General features: G+C 47.0%; 1 protein-coding gene across 1 annotated transcript in view; it reads right to left on the reverse strand.

Moving 5' to 3' along the window:
* Positions 1-23,025, reverse strand: part of pot (papillote) — a 90,737-nt gene that overhangs the window by 42,362 nt on the left and 25,350 nt on the right. The window contains exon 2 of the mRNA XM_070092090.1: positions 17,289-17,361. Within this exon, the coding sequence (XP_069948191.1) occupies positions 17,289-17,291 (3 nt within the window). The 5' untranslated portion in view covers positions 17,292-17,361. The remainder of the gene's footprint in view (positions 1-17,288; positions 17,362-23,025) is intronic.

Consider the following 23,025-nt stretch of genomic DNA (forward strand, 5'->3'; position numbering starts at 1 on the left):
TCAGGTCAGGTCACATTCACTTAAAGAAGGAACACGGCAACTGACCTGGTAGCACATGCTAATCAGGTCCAACTCACACCCACTCATGTATTTATCTAACCTATTTTTAAAACTACACAACGTTTTAGCCTCTATAACTGTACTTGGGAGTTTGTTCCACTCATCCACAACTCTATTACCAAACCAATGCTTTCTTATATCATTCCTGAATCTGAATTTTTTCAACTTAAAACCATTAGGCTAAATATTTTCAGCACGTTATTTACATCCCCTTTATTTATTCCTGTCTTCCATATGCTCCCTAATTCTACACCTTTCTAGAGAGTGCAGATTCAGGGCCCTCAGTCTATCCTCATAGGGAAGGTTTCTGATACATGGGATCAACTTTGTCATCCTCCTTTGTACGTTTTCCAGAGCATTTATATCCATTCTGTAATACGGTGACCAGAACTGAGCAGCATAGTCTAAATGAGGCCTAATCAAGGATATACAGAGTTGAAGGACAACCTGAGGACTCCTATTATTTATGTTTCTTGATATGAAGCCAAGGATTCTGTTAGCTTTATTGCGAACACTAATGCACTGTTGTCTTGGTTTCAGATTACTGCTAACCAGAACTCCTAAATATTTTCGCAATCCGTAATATTAAGATCTACATTATTTAGTTTATATGTGGCATGGTTGGTAGATAAGACACATAGGCAACATTTAGGTAACTTTATTCCGAAACGTTTCGCCTACACAGTAGGCTTCTTGAGTCGAGTACAGAAAGTAGGCAGGAGCAGTAGAGATGAAAAGACGATGTAATCAGTCCATCACCCTTGGCATGGTTATTTTCCTGTCCAACATTTAGAACTTTGCATTTGTCTATATTAAACTGCATCTGCCACTTCTCCGACCACTGCATCAGTCTATTCAAATCATCCTGGAGTGCTCTAATGTCCTCGTCAGAATGAATTCGACGGCCTATTTTGGTGTCATCGGCAAACTTGCTGATGTCGCTCTTTATGCCCTCATCTATGTCGTTTATGTAGATTGTGAACACCAGGGAGCATAAACTGATCCTTTGCATGAAGGAAATGTATCATAACTGGAAAAAACTGGAATAATACAAGAAACCAGTGTGGTACGAGGACACATACACGTGTGTTACGAAGACGCATACATGCGTTACGAGGACACATACACGTGTGTTACGAGGACGCATACACGTGTGTTACGAGGACACATACATGTGTGTTACGAGGACACATACACGTGTGTTACGAGGACACATACACGTGTGTTACGAGGACACATACATGTGTGTTACGAGGACACATACACGTGTGTTACGAGGACACATACACGTGTGTTACGAGGACACATACATGCGTTATGAGGACACATACACGTGTGTTACGAGGACACATACATGCGTTACGAGGACACATACACGTGTGTTACGAGGACACATACACGTGTGTTACGAGGACACATACACGTGTGTTACGAGGACACATACACGTGTGTTACGAGGACACATACACGTGTGTTACGAGGACACATACACGTGTGTTACGAGGACACATACACGTGTGTTACGAGGACACATACACGTGTGTTACGAGGACACATGGTTTAGAAAGACACGTAAGCAAACACTATAACATATTTATTAGAAAACGTTTCGGTCCTGGGACCTTGAGAAGTGATCAAGGTCCCAGGACCGAAACGTTTTCTAATAAATATGTTATAGTGTTTGCTTACGTGTCTTTCTAAACCAACTTGTCGGTATTTTATTACCAAGGTTTATACCACGAGGACACATACACGTGTGTTACGAGGACACATACACGTGTGTTATGAGGACACATACACGTGTGTTACGAGGACACATACACGTGTGTTACGAGGACACATATACGGTGTTAGCATGAAACATCACTGAGCAGGATACAGAGAAAGACCAGACAGGACCTTGAAGACTGGACGAGGTCAAGTAAAATGAAGAATTGACGATATATAACTTTTTTTAAGCTCGTCTAGGAGTTAGTGAAGGTGCGGCTATTATGCCTCAGCTGCAGCAAGTTGTGTGCTGCTGCCGTATGTTTTCCACCTGTTTAAAACACCTGGAAGACATCTCTCCCCCCCATATAGCTAAAAAAAAGACTTACGTGTGTGTGTGTGTGTGTGTGTGTGTGTGTGTGTGTGGTGTGTGTGTGTGTGTGTGTGTGTGTGTGTGTGTGTGTGTGTGTGTGTGTGTGTGTGTGTGTGTGTGTGTGTGTGTACCACGTTCAGTGTGATATCCCAGTTTTCAGTTTTCTTCCATATTTCTTGGTTTATTTTCCCTTACAACTCCGAGAACTTTTGTGGTTAAGTCTGGGTAAAGAGGACTTGAGTATATATAGTGTGGAGAGTCAGGTGGAGAATGTTGGGTATAAAATACCCACCTATATATACTCATGTCCTCTTTACCCAGGCAGATCTGTTTGTGACTTGATAAAGTCCACCGTGTGGGCGAAACGTAGTCAATAAAGAATTGCATTATAGTGACGTCACCCCAGGAGGGTTCAGATGCTCACCTTGACGTCATAGTAAACAAGTGGGAATGGAATTACCAGACAAGAAATGACCTGTGGGTGGAAATAGGCAGCAACAGCAACAACAGTAGCAGCAGTGATGATTACCTCATACTCCTCCTCTCCTTACGCCTTCCTCTTTGTATTGGACTGATGAAGCCACTGTGTGGCGAAACGTTTCCTGAATAAAGATTCCCATATGCTGCATAAGTGTCTCAATCTTCAACAGTAGCAGCAGCAGCAGCCACACAGTGGCGAAACGTCTTCAACCTGTCTCGTCTTCAACCTGTCTCGTCTTCAACCTGTCTCGTCTTCAACATATGTCTGGTCTTCAACACACCTGGCAGTACATTTTCATCCTTCCGGATGCTTGTTGTGTCCTCACAAATTTTAGTACAGTCTGTAAAAAATGGTACAACGCTATGATGTGTGTTTTTGTTTATATCAGATAAGAGAATGATTAAAATAATATAAGACTGCGGGTTCTGTACCTTGGATCCGAATGGCATCTTACCAACAAGTGTGAAAAAGAAATACCAGTTTATTGAACCAGCTGTTTCTGCGCCTTGAGGAACAGAGATTTTCAAGGTAGACATCTACTTTCACCTTGTTGTCAATTATTATTTGGATCTGACTTTTTTTAGAACGTTAAATATCCATCTGCCCAGTTTTCCAGTTATTCATTTTGCAAGAGGTTTGTGTGTTGCAGTGATCACATTAACAGAAGTCTCATGACATGATACTTGTCTTGCAGTTCGTTTAGAATTATGTAGTGATGTAGCGGTTGAGATGAAGACACATGTACAACAGTTGGGTTTCTTTACTGATGAAACGTTTCGCCTATACAGTAGGCTTCTTCAGTCAAATACAGAGGCATTGTAGATGAATGGTTCAGAGAACCGACACGTTGATAAATTAGACACATGTGCAACTCTTGGGTATCTTTATTGAGGAAACGTTTCGCCACACATCGACTCAAGGTTGAGGGTCTGATTACCTCATTCTCCTCCTGTTTTTCAAGTTTCTCCTATGTTTGGACTGATGAAGCCACTGTGTGGCGAAACGTTTCCTCAATAAAGATACCCAAGAGTTGCACATGTGTCTAATTTATCAAATACAGAGGCAGCAGGTGTAGTGAAATCAAGATGATGTAATCAGTCCATCAACCTTGGAGAAAAAAGTATCTGAGGTGGTCAGTTCCTCAGCTTGAAAAAAGAGTTCTGCTCCATGGAGCAGAACTCTTCTCCATAGGGGTCCAGTACCACAGGGGCCCAGCACTGCAGGGGTTTAGCACCACAGGGGTCCAACGCCTAAGGTGCCTCCCCGGAGTTAACACCAACGAAATGGACAGTGGTAGTTATCTTCATAATTGCTGTCTTCCTGGTGACGGTGATTACTTCCTGAGAGGTGCTACGACCACCCACCACCTCACTACGTCTCTAACAACCCCCACCACCTCCCTTGCCCCATCCAAAAAGCGTACTGGACACAATAGCGAATAAAAAATTCACGCTTGAGAGCAAGCTGTAACTGGAACACCCTTTCCCTCAGTGCAGAGCTCCACACAGAGCCAAAGACTTGTGCTTCTCCCCCTTCCTTTCCTCCCTCACCAGCAACTCCAGTCACCTTCCTCACCCCCAGCAACTTCCTCTCCTCCCTCACCAGCAACCCCAATCACCTTCCTCATCCCCAGTAACTTCCATCCTCGCCCATGACCGGTTCAGAGGTAACCACCATCTGGGAGGTCGGTGAGGTATCAAGACCTTCCAGAATGATTTCTGAGGTACGTGTTTGTAGGCGACGAATGGTAAACACTTTAGTGCCAGGCTCCAACAATGACACTATCTGGATCTTATAATGTTACTACCTGGATTCAATAATGACACTAACTGGATCCAATGAAAACAATATCTGGCTCTGTTAAGGACACTGTCTTCTTCAAGCGTGACTCTGTTCACACTTCGAAGATTAACATCTTTACTGTTGGATCGATAAACAATGGTTTGGACACTGTAGGGATCCTCCCTAAGGACTCATGTTATCAGCTGAATACTCAGTCGTCTCTGGTGAGTTACACGCTGTCCTCAGTGCTCTCCTGTGCACCTGCTGAAGAGGGTAACACTTCAACATCTAACTCCCGGGGAGCTGTGCTGGCCTTGGCAATGCATGGCCAAGTACCCGGGTGTGGTCCAGTAGATCCAGTTACTGGTCGACTTTTGTTTAATATTGGCCCAGGGACGTGGAGTTCTGCTGAGGTATTCCTGTCAGACACAGCAACATCTTGGGATCTTGATACAGGGAATTCTTCGCTTACCTAACCTATAAGCATGACCTACTTCCGCCTGTGGATTTGTCCAAGGTGATGCAAAATGCCCCCAATTAAAAGTAGGGGCGCCATTGGTACACTAAGGGAAAACACCATAAGTGTCCGGGGCCCAAGACTGTTCAACAGCCTCCCATCAAGCATTAGGGGAATTGCCAATAAGTCCCTGGCTGCCTTCAAGAGAGAGCTGGACAGATACCTAAAGTCAGTGCCGGATCAGCCGGGCTGTGGCTCGTATGTTGGACTGCATGCGGCCAACAGTAACAGCCTGGTTGATCAGGCCCTGATCCACCGGGAGGCCTGGTCATTGACAGAGCCGTGGGGGCGTTGATCCCCGGAATAACCTCCAGGAAGCCTACGACTACTTCACCTCACCTGTCTGCATTATATAAGCCCTTTCTTCGCGCATAATTTGTATTCTTATCAAGACTGATGCACTTATTACATCGAATCCAGGCTGAACTGAGGAACTGATTACCTCAAACTCCTTCTGATCTTCACCATTCTTCTTTGTATTGGACTGATGAAGCCACTGCGTGGCGAAACGTTTCCTTAATAAATATATGCAAGTTCTGCGCATGTTTCTAATTAATCACTCTGTTGGGACATATTGGCTTCCAGGGTAATGAACATGTGAATGCTGAGGTGAAGGCTGCTATCTCAAGTGTGCTCTATTTTTCAATTCTGTTGACATATTGTGCTGCGCCGAGTTCCCTGCCGCAACTGCCCTGCGACACAATTCTAGCAGTGTCGTGTGGTCAGCAGTCCCGTCCGGATGTCGAATTAACATAGAGTGAGGTCCTTTAGCGGTACTTATGTGAAACAGATATGGGGTAGACATATTGTCTACAGTATTCTGGGAAAGTGATGGACCCAGTTGGTCCCGCAGACGAGCAGCAATACGGGTTCAACAGAGTGCGGCGTTCTCTCGTTCTCTTCCACGGGAACCATCACCCAGGGATGATCCACAGGGAATCGCCATCCTGGGATGATCCACAAGGAATCATCACCGTGAGATGACCCACGGGAAATCATCACCGTGGGATGATCCACAGGGAATCATCACCCCGGGATGATTCTCTCTTCACTTACAAGTGAATAATACCCCTGATACACCCATGGATGTCGTCTTGCCAGTCACTGCTCCTCTATATAGACGCAGCACGTCCTGTGTTTAGAAAGAAACCTCTGTAAACACTAAGAAATATTAGGAAACGCTTCAGTCCTGGGACCTTGATTAGGGTCCCAGGACCGAAACGTTTTCTAATAAATATGTCCTAGTGTTATCTTACGTGTCCTACTAAACCAGTTTGTCGGTATTTATTACCAAGGTTCATTTAAGCCAGCATGTGCTGTACTGCTCACTATATATCTGTTATTTTCACTGTTTTACGAGTCGTATTCTTTATAATGGTCGAGGTGTCTGTCCACACCTTGCTCACCTGATAATTATATTTTTAACCTTTTAGGGACGCGTTTACTGGGTGTGTCTGTGTGGTTGGTGGTGTGTGGTTGGTGGTGTGTGGTTGGTGGTGTGTGGTTGATGGTGTGTGGTTGGTGGTGTGTGGTTGGTGGTGTGTGGTTGGTGGTGTGTGGTTGGTGGTGTGTGGTTGGTGGTGTGTGGTTGGTGGTGTGTGGCTGGTGGTGTGTGGCTGGTGGTGTGTGGTTGGTGGTGTGTGGCTGGTGGTGTGTGGCTGGTGGTGTGTGGCTGGTGGTGTGTGGTTGGTGGTGTGTGGTTGGTGGTGTGTGGATGGTGGTGTGTGGTTGGTGGGTGTGTGGTTGTGTGGTGTGGTGTGTGGCTGGTGGTGTGTGGTTGGTGGTGTGTGGCTGGTGGTGTGTGGGTGGTGGTGTGTGGCTGGTGTGTGTGTGGCTGGTGGTGTGTGGTGGTGGTGTGTGGCTGGTGGTGTGTGGCTGGTGGTGTGTGGTTGGTGGTGTGTGGCTGGTGTGTGTGTGGCTGGTGGTGTGTGGCTGGTGGTGTGTGGTTGGTGGTGTGTGGCTGGTGGTGTGTGGCTGGTGGTGTGTGGCTGGTGGTGTGTGGTTGGTGGTGTGTGGCTGGTGGTGTGTGGCTGGTGGTGTGTGGTTGGTGGTGTGTGGTTGGTGGTGTGTGGCTGGTGGTGTGTGGCTGGTGGTGTGTGGCTGGTGGTGTGTGGCTGGTGGTGTGTGGCTGGTGGTGCGTGACTGGTGGTTTGTGGCTGGTGATGTGTGGTTGGTGGTGTGTGGCTGGTGGTGTGTGGTTGGTGGTGTGTGGCTGGTGGTGTGTGGTTGGTGGTGTGTGGCTGGTGGTGTGTGGTTGGTGGTATTACCTGGAGTTTACCTGGAGAGAGTTCCGGGGGTCAACGCCCCCGCGGCCCGGTCTGTGACCAGGCCTCCTGGTGGATCAGAGCCTGATCAACCAGGCTGTTGCTGCTAGCTGCACGCAAACCAACGTACGAGCCACAGCCCGGCTGGTCAGGAACCGACTTTAGGTGCTTGTCCAGTGCCAGCTTGAAGACTGCCAGGGGTCTGTTGGTAATCCCCCTTATGTATGCTGGGAGGCAGTTGAACAGTCTCGGGCCCCTGACACTTATTGTATGATCTCTTAACGTGCTAGTGACACCCCTGCTTTTCATTGGGGGGATGTTGCATCGTCTGCCAAGTCTTTTGCTTTCGTAGTGAGTGATTTTCGTGTGCAAGTTCGGTACTAGTCCCTCTAGGATTTTCCAGGTGTATATAATCATGTATCTCTCCCTCCTGCGTTCCAGGGAATACAGGTTCAGGAACCTCAAGCGCTCCCAGTAATTGAGGTGTTTTATCTCCGTTATGCGCGCCGTGAAGGTTCTCTGTACATTTTCTAGGTCAGCAATTTCACCTGCCTTGAAAGGTGCTGTTAGTGTGCAGCAATATTCCAGCCTAGATAGAACAAGTGACCTGAAGAGTGTTATCATGGGCTTGGCCTCCCTAGTTTTGAAGGTTCTCATTATCCATCCTGTCATTTTTCTAGCAGATGCGATTGATACAATGTTATGGTCCTTGAAGGTGAGATCCTCCGACATGATCACTCCCAGGTCTTTGACGTTGGTGTTTCGCTCTATTTTGTGGCCAGAATTTGTTTTGTACTCTGATGAAGATTTAATTTCCTTGTGTTTACCATATCTGAGTAATTGAAATTTCTCATCGTTGAACTTCATATTGTTTTCTGCAGCCCACTGAAAGATTTGGTTGATGTCCGCCTGGAGCCTTGCAGTGTCTGCAATGGAAGACACTGTCATGCAGATTCGGGTGTCATCTGCAAAGGAAGAAACGGTGCTGTGGCTGACATCCTTGTCTATGTCAGATATGAGGATGAGGAACAAGATGGGAGCGAGTACTGTGCCTTGTGGAACAGAGCTTTTCACCGTAGCTGCCTCGGACTTTACTCTGTTGACTACTACTCTCTGTGTTCTGTTAGTGAGGAAATTATAGATCCATCGACCGACTTTTCCTGTTATCCCTTTAGCACGCATTTTGTGCGCTATTACGCCATGGTCACACTTGTCGAAGGCTTTTGCAAAGTCTGTATATATTACATCTGCATTCTTTTTATCTTCTAGTGCATTTAGGACCTTGTCGTAGTGATCCAATAGTTGAGACAGACAGGAGAGACCTGTTCTAAACCCATGTTGCCCTGGGTTGTGTATTATTTATTATTATAATCAAAAAGAAGCGCTAAGCCACAAGGGCTATACAGCGCTCCTGGGTTGTGTAACTGATGGGTTTCTAGATGGGTGGTGATCTTGCTTCTTAGGACCCTTTCAAAGATTTTTATGATATGGGATGTTAGTGCTATCGGTCTGTAGTTCTTTGCTGTTATGATGCTTGGTATGTTGTAAGATTTCCTACTTACGTACCTGCAACTCCTCCCACTGACAGACACACACATACATACATACACACACATACATACATACACACACATACATACATACACACACATGCACACACACACACACTCCTTATCAACCCTCAGGTGACACAATGCTCCAGTCAGCCCTCAACTTTTAGTCCCCTTCCCCCCGTCTCCCACACCCACGGTCTTCCTTCCCCCCCTCTCCCACACCCACGGTCTTCCTTCCCCCCCTCTCCCACACCCACGGTCTTCCCTCCCTCCCTCCCTCCACTTGATATGCCCACAATTCTTGATTAAAAGTAATTGTTGGACTCCCAGGATGTAGTCAAAAATCTTTTCGTGCTCTGAAGTGTTATGGGGCGGGAGGGGGAGTTGTGGGGTTAACTGGGGGTGGAGGTAGTGAGGTGGGGGGTTGTGCAAGCACCTGAATGACGTATATGAGGGTATTTGTGTGTGTTTAGGATGAGGGAGGGGGGTGGGGGAGGACAGGCGCATGTGGGTTGGGGCGTGTGTGTGTGTGTGTGTGTGTGTGTGTGAATGAGGGGAGGGGTGGGGTAGGGGCGTGGTAGGGGGGGTGATGGAAGTGTTCAGCCACATTCTCGTCACAGCAGAATAAGCTTTCACTCTTACTATTAGCAAACCTGTAAATATTTCCCCTCAAGCGGAAAGCAGACCTCAGCAGACCAGAATATTACCTGTACCATACAGGTAGCAGTAGCTTTCAGCAGACCAGAACACTATAACCTCTTTTGGGCCTTCTAGATCTCAGCAGACTTCAGCAGACCACAAGATATTCACTAGCAGCAGCAAAAACAGTAGGCTTAAGCAGGCCAGCAGGCATTTACCTGCATCAGCAAGCAGACTTGAACAGACAAGACCAGCAGACACAGCTATTGTTATCAAGGCACAATAGCCATCTTTCTGAGCACTGTTTTGCTTCTGTCTCGTTGATGTTTCTCTAACACCCTCCTCTCTCTTGAAACCAGAGAAAGGTGGAGTGGGAGAGACGGAACAGTGATGGACATACAGGACGAGGAAGAGGAGGAGGAGGCGGCGGGACAATAAAGCACAAATACAGTATAATGCAATTCTTTATTGACAACGTTTCGCCCACACAATGGACTTTATCAAATCCTAAACAGATCTACCTGGGTAAAGACTCTCTACACTATATATACTTATGTACTCTTTACCCAGGTAGATCTGTCTGTGACTTGATAAAGTCCAGTGTGGGCGAAACGTTGTCAATAAAGGATCGCATTATACTGCATTTGTATGTAATTCTTCTATCATGTGGGTATTTTATACCATTTAATTCGCGGAGGAGGAAGAGAGAAGGAAAGTAAACTGGCGAGTGTGGAGAAGGTGGTAGGGAGGAGGAGAAGACGGAGAAAGTATGAACGTGAAGAACGTGAAGAACGTGAAGAACATGAAGAACAAGAAGAACAAGAAGAATGGGCGAAGGAGGAGGCACAGAAAAGAGGAAGAAAAGTGAGAAGAGGGAAACGAACAAACAAGAGACAAACAGATAGAAGCCGAATAAAGAAAAGAAGAGAAGAAGACGAAAGGAAGGAAGGAAGAAAGAAAGGAAGGAAGGAAGAAAGAAAGGAAGGAAGGAAGGAAGGAAGGAAGGAAGAAACAGAAGCAGAAGTAAATTTTTTAAGCCAATATCAGAGTATTTAAAATCCCTTTAATCAAAAAATAGAGATCCCTTTCAAAAAAAAAAAAAAAAAAAATAATAATAATAATAATAATAATAATAATAATAATAATAATAATATTATTATTATTATTATTATTATTACTATTATCAAAAATATGCAAAAAAATCTTTTTCATTATTCCTTGCTTTTTGAACAGATGAACAAGCATCACAAAAAGAACAAGGTAAGGAGAGGAGGGAGGAGGGGGGAGGGGGAGGGGGGAGGGGAGAGGGGGGAGGCGGCCTTGATTCCCACTGGGACTTTCTTTGGTCCCCGTCAAGTGTAACAGCCATGATTAGGCCTAATCCAGTGAAAGGCTGTAAAGTCGTCTAAGGGAACAAAGATGATGTGGACATTTTTAATTAAGGGGCACGTCAGTTCCCGTCCCTTCCAACAATGTGTTATTTGTCCCCTATAATCTACCTTGTCCATAATTTGCTTTCGTAAGATAAAGTCCAGGATGTTTCCTTAATTCATGGTGTAACTTAACAAATGTTTTAGTAAAATTGTGTTTCCAAAATCTGAGCTTTGGTTTAATTTAAGTTTGAATTAATTATAATGTGTAAATACCCTCCCCCTCTCTCTCTTTCTGACCACATCGTCCTCCTTTACTCAGGTCAGAATTTCCGAGAGTTGGTGAGGAACTCAGAAGTAGGACACCAGAACGGTGGTCAATAAAAATAAAAGATTCGTGATTGGTTCTAACCACTCAGGTGTGCAGCCAATCACACTCAAGCAGTCTCAGGTGGTTAGCCAGACCGCAACATACGTGATAAACTTAATTAACCTCGAGTGAGAGTGAGCTAGATTCTAGTGACTCTTAAGAGCTGTAAAACTCTCAGTGATTGGTTCAGAAACATAAGTAAGCAAACACTAGGACATATTAGAAAACGTTTCGGTCCTGGGACCTTGATCACTTCTAACATACAGAGGTTAAACAGACAGTATATATAGACTGAAAGTGAGGTATGAATGACCTGAAGAATGACATACTGAGAGGAGGACAGGTAAACAACGGGATCATGTGACTCCTGTGTTGTGGCACATCATAGTACCTACTTACCTGGAGTCTACCTGGAGGGTGTTCCGGGGGATTAATGCCCCCGCAGCCCGGTCCATGACTAGACCTTGTGGTGGATCAGGGCCTGATCAACGAGGCTGTTACTGCTGGCCACACGTAGTCGAACGTAGAAACCACAGCCCGGATGATCCAGCACTGACTTCAGGTATCTGTCCAGCACCCTCTTGAAGACAGCCAGGGGTCTCTTGGTGTACACAAGCATACAATGGAGTGTAGAAGTGTACAGTGGAGTGTACAACGGAGTGTATAATGGAGTGTACAAGTGCACAATATTGTACAAGTGTACAACGGAGTGTACAAGCGGTTAAGGGCAGTAAGAAACAAAGAGGCAGGATCTAAGAGAGAAAGCTTCTTACTGAGACAATGTTAGTGTACGAATGACGTCACAACCTTGAAACCTTACTGGTACTTAAGCTGTGGGAGGGGGTGCTGCAACTGCTGTGTTGATACTGCTGTTATGGTGCTGTTGTGGTGCTGCTATAGTGGGAATAGTGTTGTACTGCTATGTTGCTGCTGTTCTGGTATACTGCTGTTATATTGCTGATATAATGCTGCTGTTCTTCTTTCATTGCTGTTATATTGCTGTTAAATTCCCGCTATACTTCTGATATGATGCTGTCGTTCTTCTGTTATGGTGTTATACTGTTGTTATATTACTGTTATACTGCTGATATACTGTTGTTCTTCCTTTATTACTGTTATATTGCTGTTATTGTGCTGTTCTGCTTCTATTGCAGTGCTGTTCTGTTGCTGCTATCCTCTTGTTATATTCACGTTATCGTGCTGTTCTGTTAAACTGTTGCTCCACTGCATTTCAACTCTTGTTAGACTGGTATTATATTGCTGTTCTTCTGTTATATTGCTGTCCCGCTGTTATATTGCTATTCTGCTGTTATATTGCCGTTCTTCTGTTATATTGCTGTCCCGCTGTTATATTGCTATTCTGCTGTTATATTGCTGTTCTTCTGTTATATTGCTGTTCTGCTGTTATATTGCTGTCCCGCTGTTATATTGCTATTCTGCTGTTATATTGCTGTTCTTCTGTTATATTGCTGTTCTGCTGTTATATTGCTGTTCTTCTGTTATATTGCTGTTCTGCTGTTATATTGCTATTCTGCTGTTATATTGCTGTTCTTCTGTTATATTGCTGTTCTGCTGTTATATTGCTATTCTGCTGTTATATTGCTGTTCTGCTGTTATATTGCTGTTCTTCTGTTATATTGCTGTTCTGCTGTTATATTGCTATTCTGCTGTTATATTGCTGTTCTTCTGTTATATTGCTGTCCCGCTGTTATATTGCTATTCTGCTGTTATATTGCTGTTCTTCTGTTATATTGCTGTTCTGCTGTTATATTGCTGTCCCGCTGTTATATTGCTGTTCTTCTGTTATATTGCTGTTCTTCTGTTATATTGCTGTTCTGCTGTTATACTGCTGTCCCGCTGTTATATTGCTATTCTGCTGTTATATTGCTGTCCCGCTGTTATATTGCTATTCTGCTGTTATATTACTGTTCTTCTGTTATATTGCTGTCCCGCTGTTATATTGCTATTCTGCTGTTATATTGCTGTTCTTCTGTTATATTGCTGTTCTGCTGTTATATTGCTGTCCCGCTGTTATATTGCTATTCTGCTGTTATATTGCTGTTCTTCTGTTATATTGCTGTTCTGCTGTTATATTGCTGTTCTGCTGTTATATTGCTGTTCTTCTGTTATATTGCTGTTCTGCTGTTATATTGCTATTCTGCTGTTATATTGCTGTTCTTCTGTTATATTGCTGTCCCGCTGTTATATTGCTATTCTGCTGTTATATTGCTGTTCTTCTGTTATATTGCTGTTCTGCTGTTATATTGCTGTTCTGCTGTTATATTGCTGTTCTTCTGTTATATTGCTGTTCTGCTGTTATATTGCTGTTCTGCTGTTATATTGCTGTTCTTCTGTTATATTGCTGTTCTGCTGTTATATTGCTATTCTGCTGTTATATTGCTGTTCTTCTGTTATATTGCTGTCCCGCTGTTATATTGCTATTCTGCTGTTATATTGCTGTTCTTCTGTTATATTGCTGTTCTGCTGTTATATTGCTGTCCCGCTGTTATATTGCTGTTCTTCTGTTATATTGCTGTCCCGCTGTTATATTGCTGTTCTTCTGTTATATTGCTGTTCTGCTGTTATATTGCTATTCTGCTGTTATATTGCTGTTCTTCTGTTATATTGCTGTCCCGCTGTTATATTGCTATTCTGCTGTTATATTGCTGTTCTTCTGTTATATTACTGTTCTGCTGTTATATTGCTGTCCCGCTGTTATATTGCTATTCTGCTGTTATATTGCTGTTCTTCTGTTATATTGCTGTTCCGCTGTTATATTGCTATTCTGCTGTTATATTGCTGTTCTTCTGTTATATTGCTGTCCCGCTGTTATATTGCTGTTCTTCTGTTATATTACTGTTCTGCTGTTATATTGCTGTCCCGCTGTTATATTACTATTCTGCTGTTATATTGCTGTTCTTCTGTTATATTGCTGTTCTGCTGTTATATTGCTGTTCTTCTGTTATATTGCTGTTCTGCTGTTATATTGCTGTTCTGCTGTTATATTGCTGTTCTGCTGTTATATTGCTGTTCTGCTGTTATATTGATGTTCTGCTGTTATATTGCTGTTCTGTTATATTGCTGTTCTGCTGTTATATTGATGTTCTGATGTTATATTGCTGTTCTGCTGTTATATTGCTGTTCTGCTGTTATATTGCTGTTCTGCTGTTATATTGCTGTTCTGCTGTTATATTGCTGTTCTGCTGTTATATTGCTGTTCTGCTGTTATATTGATGTTCTGATGTTATATTGCTGTTCTGCTGTTATATTGCTGTTCTGCTGTTATATTGCTGTTCTGCTGTTATATTGCTGTTCTGCTGTTATATTGCTATTCTGCTGTTATATTGCTGTTCTGCTGTTATATTGCTGTTCTGTTGTTATATTGCTGTTCTGTTATATTGCTGTTCTGCTGTTATATTGCTGTTCTGCTGTTATATTGCTGTTCTGTTATATTGCTGTTCTGCTGTTATATTGATGTTCTGATGTTATATTGCTGTTCTGCTGTTATATTACTGTTCTGCTAGGGACTTCTAGCATTCTAGGTGGGAGGGGAAGCAGGTGGGAGGAGAAGCAGGTGGGAGGGGAAGCAGGTGGGAGGAGAAGCAGGTGGGAGGGGAAGCAGGTGGGAGGGGAAGCAGGTAGGAGGGGAAGCAGGTGGGAGGGGAAGCAGGTGGGAGGGGAAGCAGGTAGGAGGGGAAGCAGGTAGGAGGGGAAGCAGGTGGGAGGGCAAGCAGGTTGGAGGGTAAGCAGGTGGGAGGGGAAGCAGGTAGGAGGGGAAGCAGGTGGGAGGGGAAGCAGGTGGGAGGGGAAGCAGGTAGAAGGGGAAGCAGGTGGGAGAGGAAGCAGGTGGGAGGGGAAGCAGGTGGGAGGGAAAACAGGTAGGAGGGGAAGCAGGTAGGAGGGGAAGCAGGTGGGAGGGGAAGCAGGTGGGAGGGTAAGCAGGTGGGAGGGGAAGCAGGTAGGAGGGGAAGCAGGTGGGAGAGGAAGCAGGTGGGAGGGGAAGCAGGTGGGAGGGGAAGCAGGTGGGAGGGGAAGCAGGTGGGAGGGGAAGCAGGTAGGAGGGGAAGCAGGTGGGAGAGGAAGCAGGTGGGAGGGGAAGCAGGTGGGAGGGGAAGCAGGTGGGAGGGGAAGCAGGTGGGAGGGGAAGCAGGTGGGAGGGGAAGCAGGTGGGAGGAGAAGCAGGTGGGAGGGGAAGCAGGTGGGAGGGGAAGCAGGTGGGAGGGGAAGCAGGTGGGACGGGAAGGTGTTGTTGCTGTTATTATTGCATCACCTAACTGCTTCACCTACTGTTGCTGTTGCTGATGCAGCAGGTGGTGCTGACAATAACAGCAGCTGGTGCTGTCAATGCCAGCAGCAGCTGGTGCTGTCCGTGCCAGTAGCAGATGGTGCTGTAAATGCCAGCAGCAGGTGGTGCTGTCAGTGCCAGTAGAAGATGGTGCTGTAGATGCCAGCAGCAGGTGGTGCTGTCAGTGCCAGAAGTAGGTGGTGCTGTCATTGCCAGCAGCAGGTGGTGCTGTCAGTGCCAGTAGCAGATTTTGCTGTAGATGCCAGCAGCAGGTGGTGCTGTCAGTGCCAGAAGTAGGTGGTGCCGTCATTGCCAGCAGCAGGTGGTGCTGTCAGTGCCAGTAGCAGATGGTGCTGTAGATGCCAGCAACAGATGGTTCTGTCAGTGCCAGAAGTAGGTGGTGCTGTCATTGCCAGCAGCAGCGTGGTGCTGTCAGTGCCAGTAGCAGATGGTGTTGTAGATGCCAGCAGCAGGTGGTGCTGTAGATGCCAGCAGTAGGTGGTGCTGTCAATGCCAGCAGTAGGTGGTGCTGTCAATGCCAGCAGCAGGTGGTGCTGTCAATGCCAGCAGTAGGTGGTGCTGTCAATGCCAGCAGTAGGTGGTGCTGTCAATGCCAGCAGCAGGTGGTGCTGTCAATGCCAGCAGCAGGTGGTGCTGCTGCTACAGCTGTGTCAACAACACAAGTGAACGTACAGAAGCCACCATAAACACTTGTATATTACCGTAATTATCTCTGCGATAATCACCTTCCTCATTATTCTTTTTATTACATATTATTGGTAAAAAATTTATCGCCACTTTGGCTAAGTCTTGTTCTTTGGCGAAAGAGGGAAGAGGAATAGAGGGGAATTTAACCTGGTCAGTAAAAACACTGACTTATCGTGGGAGAAAAAAAAACCACAACAAACACATAACTCACTGCTGGATGCTGGGAGATAATCTGATCCACAACAAACACACAACTCACTGCTGGATGCTGGGAGATAATCTGATCCACAACAAACACACAACTCACTGCTGGATGCTGGGAGATAATCTGATCCACAACAAACACACAACTCACTGCTGGATGCTGGGAGATAATCTGATCCACAACAAACACACAACTCACTGCTGGATGCTGGGAGACAGTCTGACCCACAACAAACACACAACTCACTGCTGGATGCTGGGAGATAATCTGATCCACAACAAACACACAACTCACTGCTGGATGCTGGGAGATAATCTGATCCACAACAAACACACAACTCACTGCTGGATGCTGGGAGACAGTCTGATCCACAACAAACACACAACTCACTGCTGGATGCTGGGAGATAATCTGATCCACAACAAACACACAACTCACTGCTGGATGCTGGGAGATAATCTGATCCACAACAAACACACAACTCACTGCTGGATGCTGGGAGACAGTCTGATCCACAACAAACACACAACTCACTGCTGGATGCTGGGAGATAATCTGATCCACAACAAACACACAACTCACTGCTGGATGCTGGGAGATAATCTGATCCACAACAAACACACAACTCACTGCTGGATGCTGGGAGATAATCTGATCCACAACAAACACACAACTCACTGCTGGATGCTGGGAGATAATCTGATCCACAACAAACACACAACTCACTGCTGGATGCTGGGAGATAATCTGATCCACAACAAACACACAACTCACTGCTGGATGCTGGGAGATAGTCTGATCCACAACAAACACACAACTCACTGCTGGATGCTGGGAGATAATCTGATCCACAACAAACACACAACTCACTGCTGGATGCTGGGAGACAGTCTGACCCACAACAAACACACAACTCACTGCTGGATGCTGGGAGACAATCTGATCCACATCAAACACACAACTCATCTACTCACCATGTCTGTTATTTTATGAGTTGTCTATAATTTCATTATCTGCTGATGAGATTATCTAGAAGGAAGACGTCATCTGAAATAATTAAAATAGCATTAATATAATCGTTGATATAACAGAATGTAACATCACATTATGTGAGAAATATAATTTTGATAATGACTAAGTTGCCTTAATGTTATAATTATGATAATGATAGAAGGTAAATTATCAGTCATCTGATTATTATATCATTACACAGGAATACTTATAGTTTTAAAGGTAAGGATGAGTCTGTGGGAAAGAGTGAATGAGAGAGAGAGAGAGAGAGAGAGAGAGAGAGAGAGAGAGAGAGAGAGAGAGAGAGAGAGAGAGAGAGAGAGAGAGAGAGAGAGAGAGAGAGAGAGAGTATGTGTGTGTGTTTACAGTCTCCGCCATAGGGCTGTAAACGGCACTCGACACGAGGACTCACCGTGCCCTTGTCATAGGACTGCCCCACCATAGGGCTGCCCCCACCATAGGACTGCCCCACCATAGGACTGCCCCACCATAGGGCTGCCCCCACCATAGGACTGCCCCCACCATACGGCTGCCCCACCATAGGACTGCCCTCACCATACGGCTGCCCCCACCGTAGGGCTGCCCCCACCATAGAACTGCCCTCACCATACTGCTGCCCCCACGATAGAGCTGCCCCCACCATAAGGCTCCCCACCATAGAGTTGCTCCCACCATAGGGGTGCCCCCACCACATGGCTGCCCCACCACATGGCTGCCCCACCACATGGCTGTCCCCACCACATGGCTGCCCCCACCACATGGCTGTCCCCACCACATGGCTGCCCCCACCACATGGCTGCCCCACCACATGGCTGCCCCCACCACATGGCTGCCCCACCACATGGCTGCCCCCACCACATGGCTGCCCCACCATAGGGCTGCCCCCACCACATGGCTGTCCCCACCACATGGCCCCCACCACTGCTGCCCCACCACATGGCTGCCCCCACCACATGGCTGCCCCACCACATGGCTGCCCCCACCACATGGCTGCCCCACCATAGGGCTGTCCCCACCATAGGGCAGTAAAGGGTACATCAGCTGTACAAACTCCGACACTTCAGGAGTCACTGTCGGGTCACCACATGAACAACACCCGGGGGGGCCACAACACCCGGGGGCCACAACACCCGTGGGCCACAACACCCTGGGGCCACAACACCCGGGAGCCACAACACCCGGGGGCCACAACACGTCATTCCAAATCTACTTGGTGTTGCCAGTTATGTGTCTCGACCCCCATGGACTCTGGTAGCCAATTACAGGTTGCTAATTACCCCCCTCCTCCCTGCCTCCCCTCCTCCCTGCATCCCCTCCTCCCTACCTCCCCCGCCTCTCTACCTTCCCTCTCTCTCCCTCACTGCACCGGTAACCTTCCCCCTACATCACCCCTGCTCCCCAGCTCCCCCTCCCCCTACCCTCATGCTTATGTTGTAATATGTCTGACCTACTGTGTCTCCCCCCCACCTTTCTTCCTCCTCTCCCTCGTGCCTTTAATACTCCCTCCTTCCCTCCTTCCTTCCCTCCCTCCTTCCCTCTCTCCCTCCCTCCTTCGTGATCCCATCTTTCCCCTTCTTTCCCTCTCTCACTCTTCGATCTCTTCCTTCCCCTCCTTCCTCCCCTCCTCCTCCCCCTCCCCCTCCCTCCTCTCCCTCACCACTTCATCTGGTAAAATGGAAGGCGTTACTCCGCCAATTTTCCTCTTCTCACCACTTTCATTTTCTAGCCGTGATTGTTGTTGTTGTTGTTGTTGTTGTTGTTGTTGTTGTTGTTGTTGTTGTTGTTGTTGTGAGTGGTGGGGGTGATGGTGGAGATGGCGGGGGGAGGGACGGATTCTGCTGCTCTTCAACATCAAGAGCCTAAGAGCCGCAGTTCAGCACACACTCTCAAGGAGGACCCAAGAGTTGCAGCTCAACATACACAAGGACCCAAGAACTGCAGCTCAACATACACAAGGACCCAAGAACTGCAGCTCAACACACACACAAGGAAGACCCAAGAGCTACAGCTCAACACACTCTTGCAAGAGTTGTTACACAGTCAGACCAACACAAGACAAGCGTAGCTGTCAGACCTTGCGCGGTGGAAGACCTTCAAGTCTTGATACCGACTACACCTGCAGCCGCCCACACCTGCAGTCACCCCACACTTACAGTCACCCACAATTACAGTCACCCACACCTGCAGTCACCCCACACTTACAGTCACCCACAATTACAGTCACCCACACCTGCAGTCGCCCACACCTGCAGTCACCCCACACTTACAGTCACCCACAATTACAGTCGCCCACACCTGCAGTCACCCCACACTTACAGTCACCCACAATTACAGTCACCCACACCTGCAGTCGCCCACACCTGCAGTCACCCCACACTTACAGTCACCCACAATTACAGTCACCCACACCTGCAGTCACCCCACACTTACAGTCACCCACAATTACAGTCACCCACACCTGCAGTCGCCCACACCTGCAGTCACCCCACACTTACAGTCACCCACAATTACAGTCGCCCACACCTGCAGTCACCCCACACTTACAGTCACCCACAATTACAGTCACCCACACCTGCAGTCGCCCACACCTGCAGTCACCCCACACTTACAGTCACCCACAATTACAGTCACCCACACCTGCAGTCACCCCACACTTACAGTCACCCACAATTACAGTCACCCACACCTGCAGTCGCCCACACCTGCAGTCACCCCACACTTACAGTCACCCACAATTACAGTCGCCCACACCTGCAGTCACCCCACACTTACAGTCACCCACAATTACAGTCACCCACACCTGCAGTCGATCACACCTGCAGCCCCTACACCTGTACTTCACTCTCGTGTTCCGGTGGTCAACTGGGATCAGCTCATAGCAAATGTTCAACCAAGCTTTAGCAACATCGGCCAATCTTAACGGCACCGGCCAAGCCTTACGATGTCGGCCAAGCCTTACGACGCCGGCCAAACCCAGCACCTGACCAACAGGGAGGCGAGGTAGCAACAGACACTAGTAGAGACAGGCCAAACACATGGCCCTGGCCAGTATTCAATTCCACCCCCCCCCTTCCCTCCCAGCATCAGCTTAGACCTTGGTGGCTAATCTTAGACCAGAGACAGCACAAGAAGCCCCTAAGCAGGACTAGACGAGGCACGCCCACTTAGCGGGGAACTGTGGGCGTGGGCGTCGCCTGGCTTACTGGTTCCACCACACCTCCGCCCACAACACCTGCCCCACCTTGAAACAATATCTTGTTGACACAGTTAAACATATCACCATCCATGTTATCGCATCCAGGGAAAACACAGAGGAAAGTATATACACTGAGAGGTGTACATCTCTCAGTGTATGGATGCTGAGAGTATAGATTCATATAATATCTGGACAGTATCCAGGGGTATTTTGAGTGATTCCACAAGCCAGACCTGATCTAACTCTTCCATAGACAACGGTGAAGGAAATCGATTCCTAACTTATTGTTCTAAGTGACCTCAGAGATGCTCCATAATATTTAGATCCGGCGACTGTGGCGGCCAGTACAAGTGTTCAGCTTCACTTTTATATTGTTCATGACAGTTATGAACAACTCTAGTGGTGTGAACTGCTGGATTATCGTCTTAGAAAATAGCGCAAAAAGTGACCTTTAACACATTTAAAGTGATTATTCAGTCATGCAACAGTACGACATTTCAAGCAGCAGGTGTTCATATTATATGTCCAACCCACGTATTTTAACCCCTATTTTAGAGATTTAAACCTTGTCTGGTGGTGATGAGGTTACATGCAGTCTTCAAGACCCTCGTGTAGTCGACAGTCTTGAAATACAATTAACCAGCTATAAATACAAGGGAAAACTACATTCCCATATGGTGAATAATAATTCACTCACTTTCCACTAACTTGTAAGGGAAGAAAATATACATACACGTTGAGATTCTCCTAAATTAAAGAGGCACCTAAGTTCTCCAGTCTTTTAATAGCATATTAATTTTTCCACTATAATCTACCTTGTCCATAATTACTATCGCTCTTACTTTGTCTGTTTGGTCAGGTGAAGTCCAGGATCTTTCCTTAATTCAAGGTGTAACTTAAATCTTTGAGGACAACTGTGTTGTAGAGGTGTGAGCAATGTTCAGACCTCTGCAAAACAACTCTCTCTCTCTCTCTCTCTCTCTCTCTCTCTCTCTCTCTCTCTCTCTCTCTCTCTCTCTCTCTCTCTCTCTCTCTCTCTCTCTCTCTCTCTCTCTCTCTCTCTCTCTTTCTCTTTCAAATACTAAATTGTACCAGAACTGTACCACAACTCTGTATATACCTGTATATTGTTTCAGCTGTAAGATGCCGAACTGTACTCACTCAGCGCTGCCTCTCACTCAGCACTGTCACTCAGCATAGCACTGTCAGCACTGCCTCTAACTTGCCTCTCACTCAGCTGTAAGCATGTCTCTCACTCGACTGTTTCACTCAGCACTGTCTCTCACTCAGCACTGTAGCACTGTCTCTCACTTCACACAGCATCTCACTCAGCACTGCCTCCCACTCAGCACTGCCTCTCACTCAGCACTGCCTCTCACTCAGCACTGCCTCTCACTCAGCACTGCCTCTCACTCAGCACTGCCTCTCACTCAGCACTGTCGCTCAGCACTGTCTCTCAGCACTGCCTCTCACTCAGCACTGCCTCTCACTCAGCACTGCCTCTCACTCAGCACTGTCTCTCACTCAGCACTGCCTCTCACTCAGCACTGTCTCTCACTCAGCACTGTCTCTCACTCAGCACTGCCTCTCACTCAGCACTGTCTCTCACTCAGCACTGCCTCTCACACAGCACTGTCTCTCACTCAGCACTGCCTCTCACTCAGCACTGCCTCTCACTCAGCACTGCCTCTCACTCAGCACTGCCTCTCACTCAGCACTGCCTCTCACTCAGCACTGTCTCTCACTCAGCACTGCCTCTCACTCAGCACTGTCTCTCACTCAGCACTGCCTCTCACTCAGCACTGCCTCTTACTCAGCACTGCCTCTCACTCAGCACTGTCTCTCACTCATTACTGCCTCTCACTCAGCACTGCCTCTCACTCAGCACTGCCTCTCACTCAGCACTGCCTCTCACTCAGCACTGCCTCTCAGCACTGCCTCTCACTCAGCACTGCCTCTCACTCAGCACTGCCTCTCACTCAGCACTGCCTCTCACTCAGCACTGCCTCTCACTCAACACTGCCTCTCACTCAGAACTGCCTCTCATTCAGCACTACCTCTTACTCAGCACTGTCACTCATCACTGTCTCTCACTCAGCACTGTCACTCAGCACTGCCTCTCGCTCAGCACTGCCTCTCACGCAGCACTGCCTTTCACTCAGCACTGTCACTCAGCACTGTCTCTCACTCAGCACTGCCTCTCGCTCAGCACTGTCACTCAGCACTGCCTCTCACGCAGCACTGCCTTTCACTCAGCACTGTCACTCAGCACTGCCTCTCACGCAGCACTGCCTTTCACTCAGCACTGCCTCTCACTCAACACTGTCTCTCACTCAGCACTGCCTCTCACTCAGTAATGCCTTTCACTCAGCACTACCTCTCAGCCTCTCACTCAGCACTGCCTCTCACTCAGCACTGCCTTTCACTCAGCACTGCCTCTCACTCAGCACTGCCTCTCACTCAGCACTGCCTCTCACTCAGCACTGCCTCTCACTCAGCACTGC

The sequence above is a fragment of the Cherax quadricarinatus genome, chromosome 38 (assembly GCF_038502225.1).
Source record: "Cherax quadricarinatus isolate ZL_2023a chromosome 38, ASM3850222v1, whole genome shotgun sequence".
NCBI lineage: Eukaryota > Metazoa > Arthropoda > Malacostraca > Decapoda > Parastacidae > Cherax > Cherax quadricarinatus.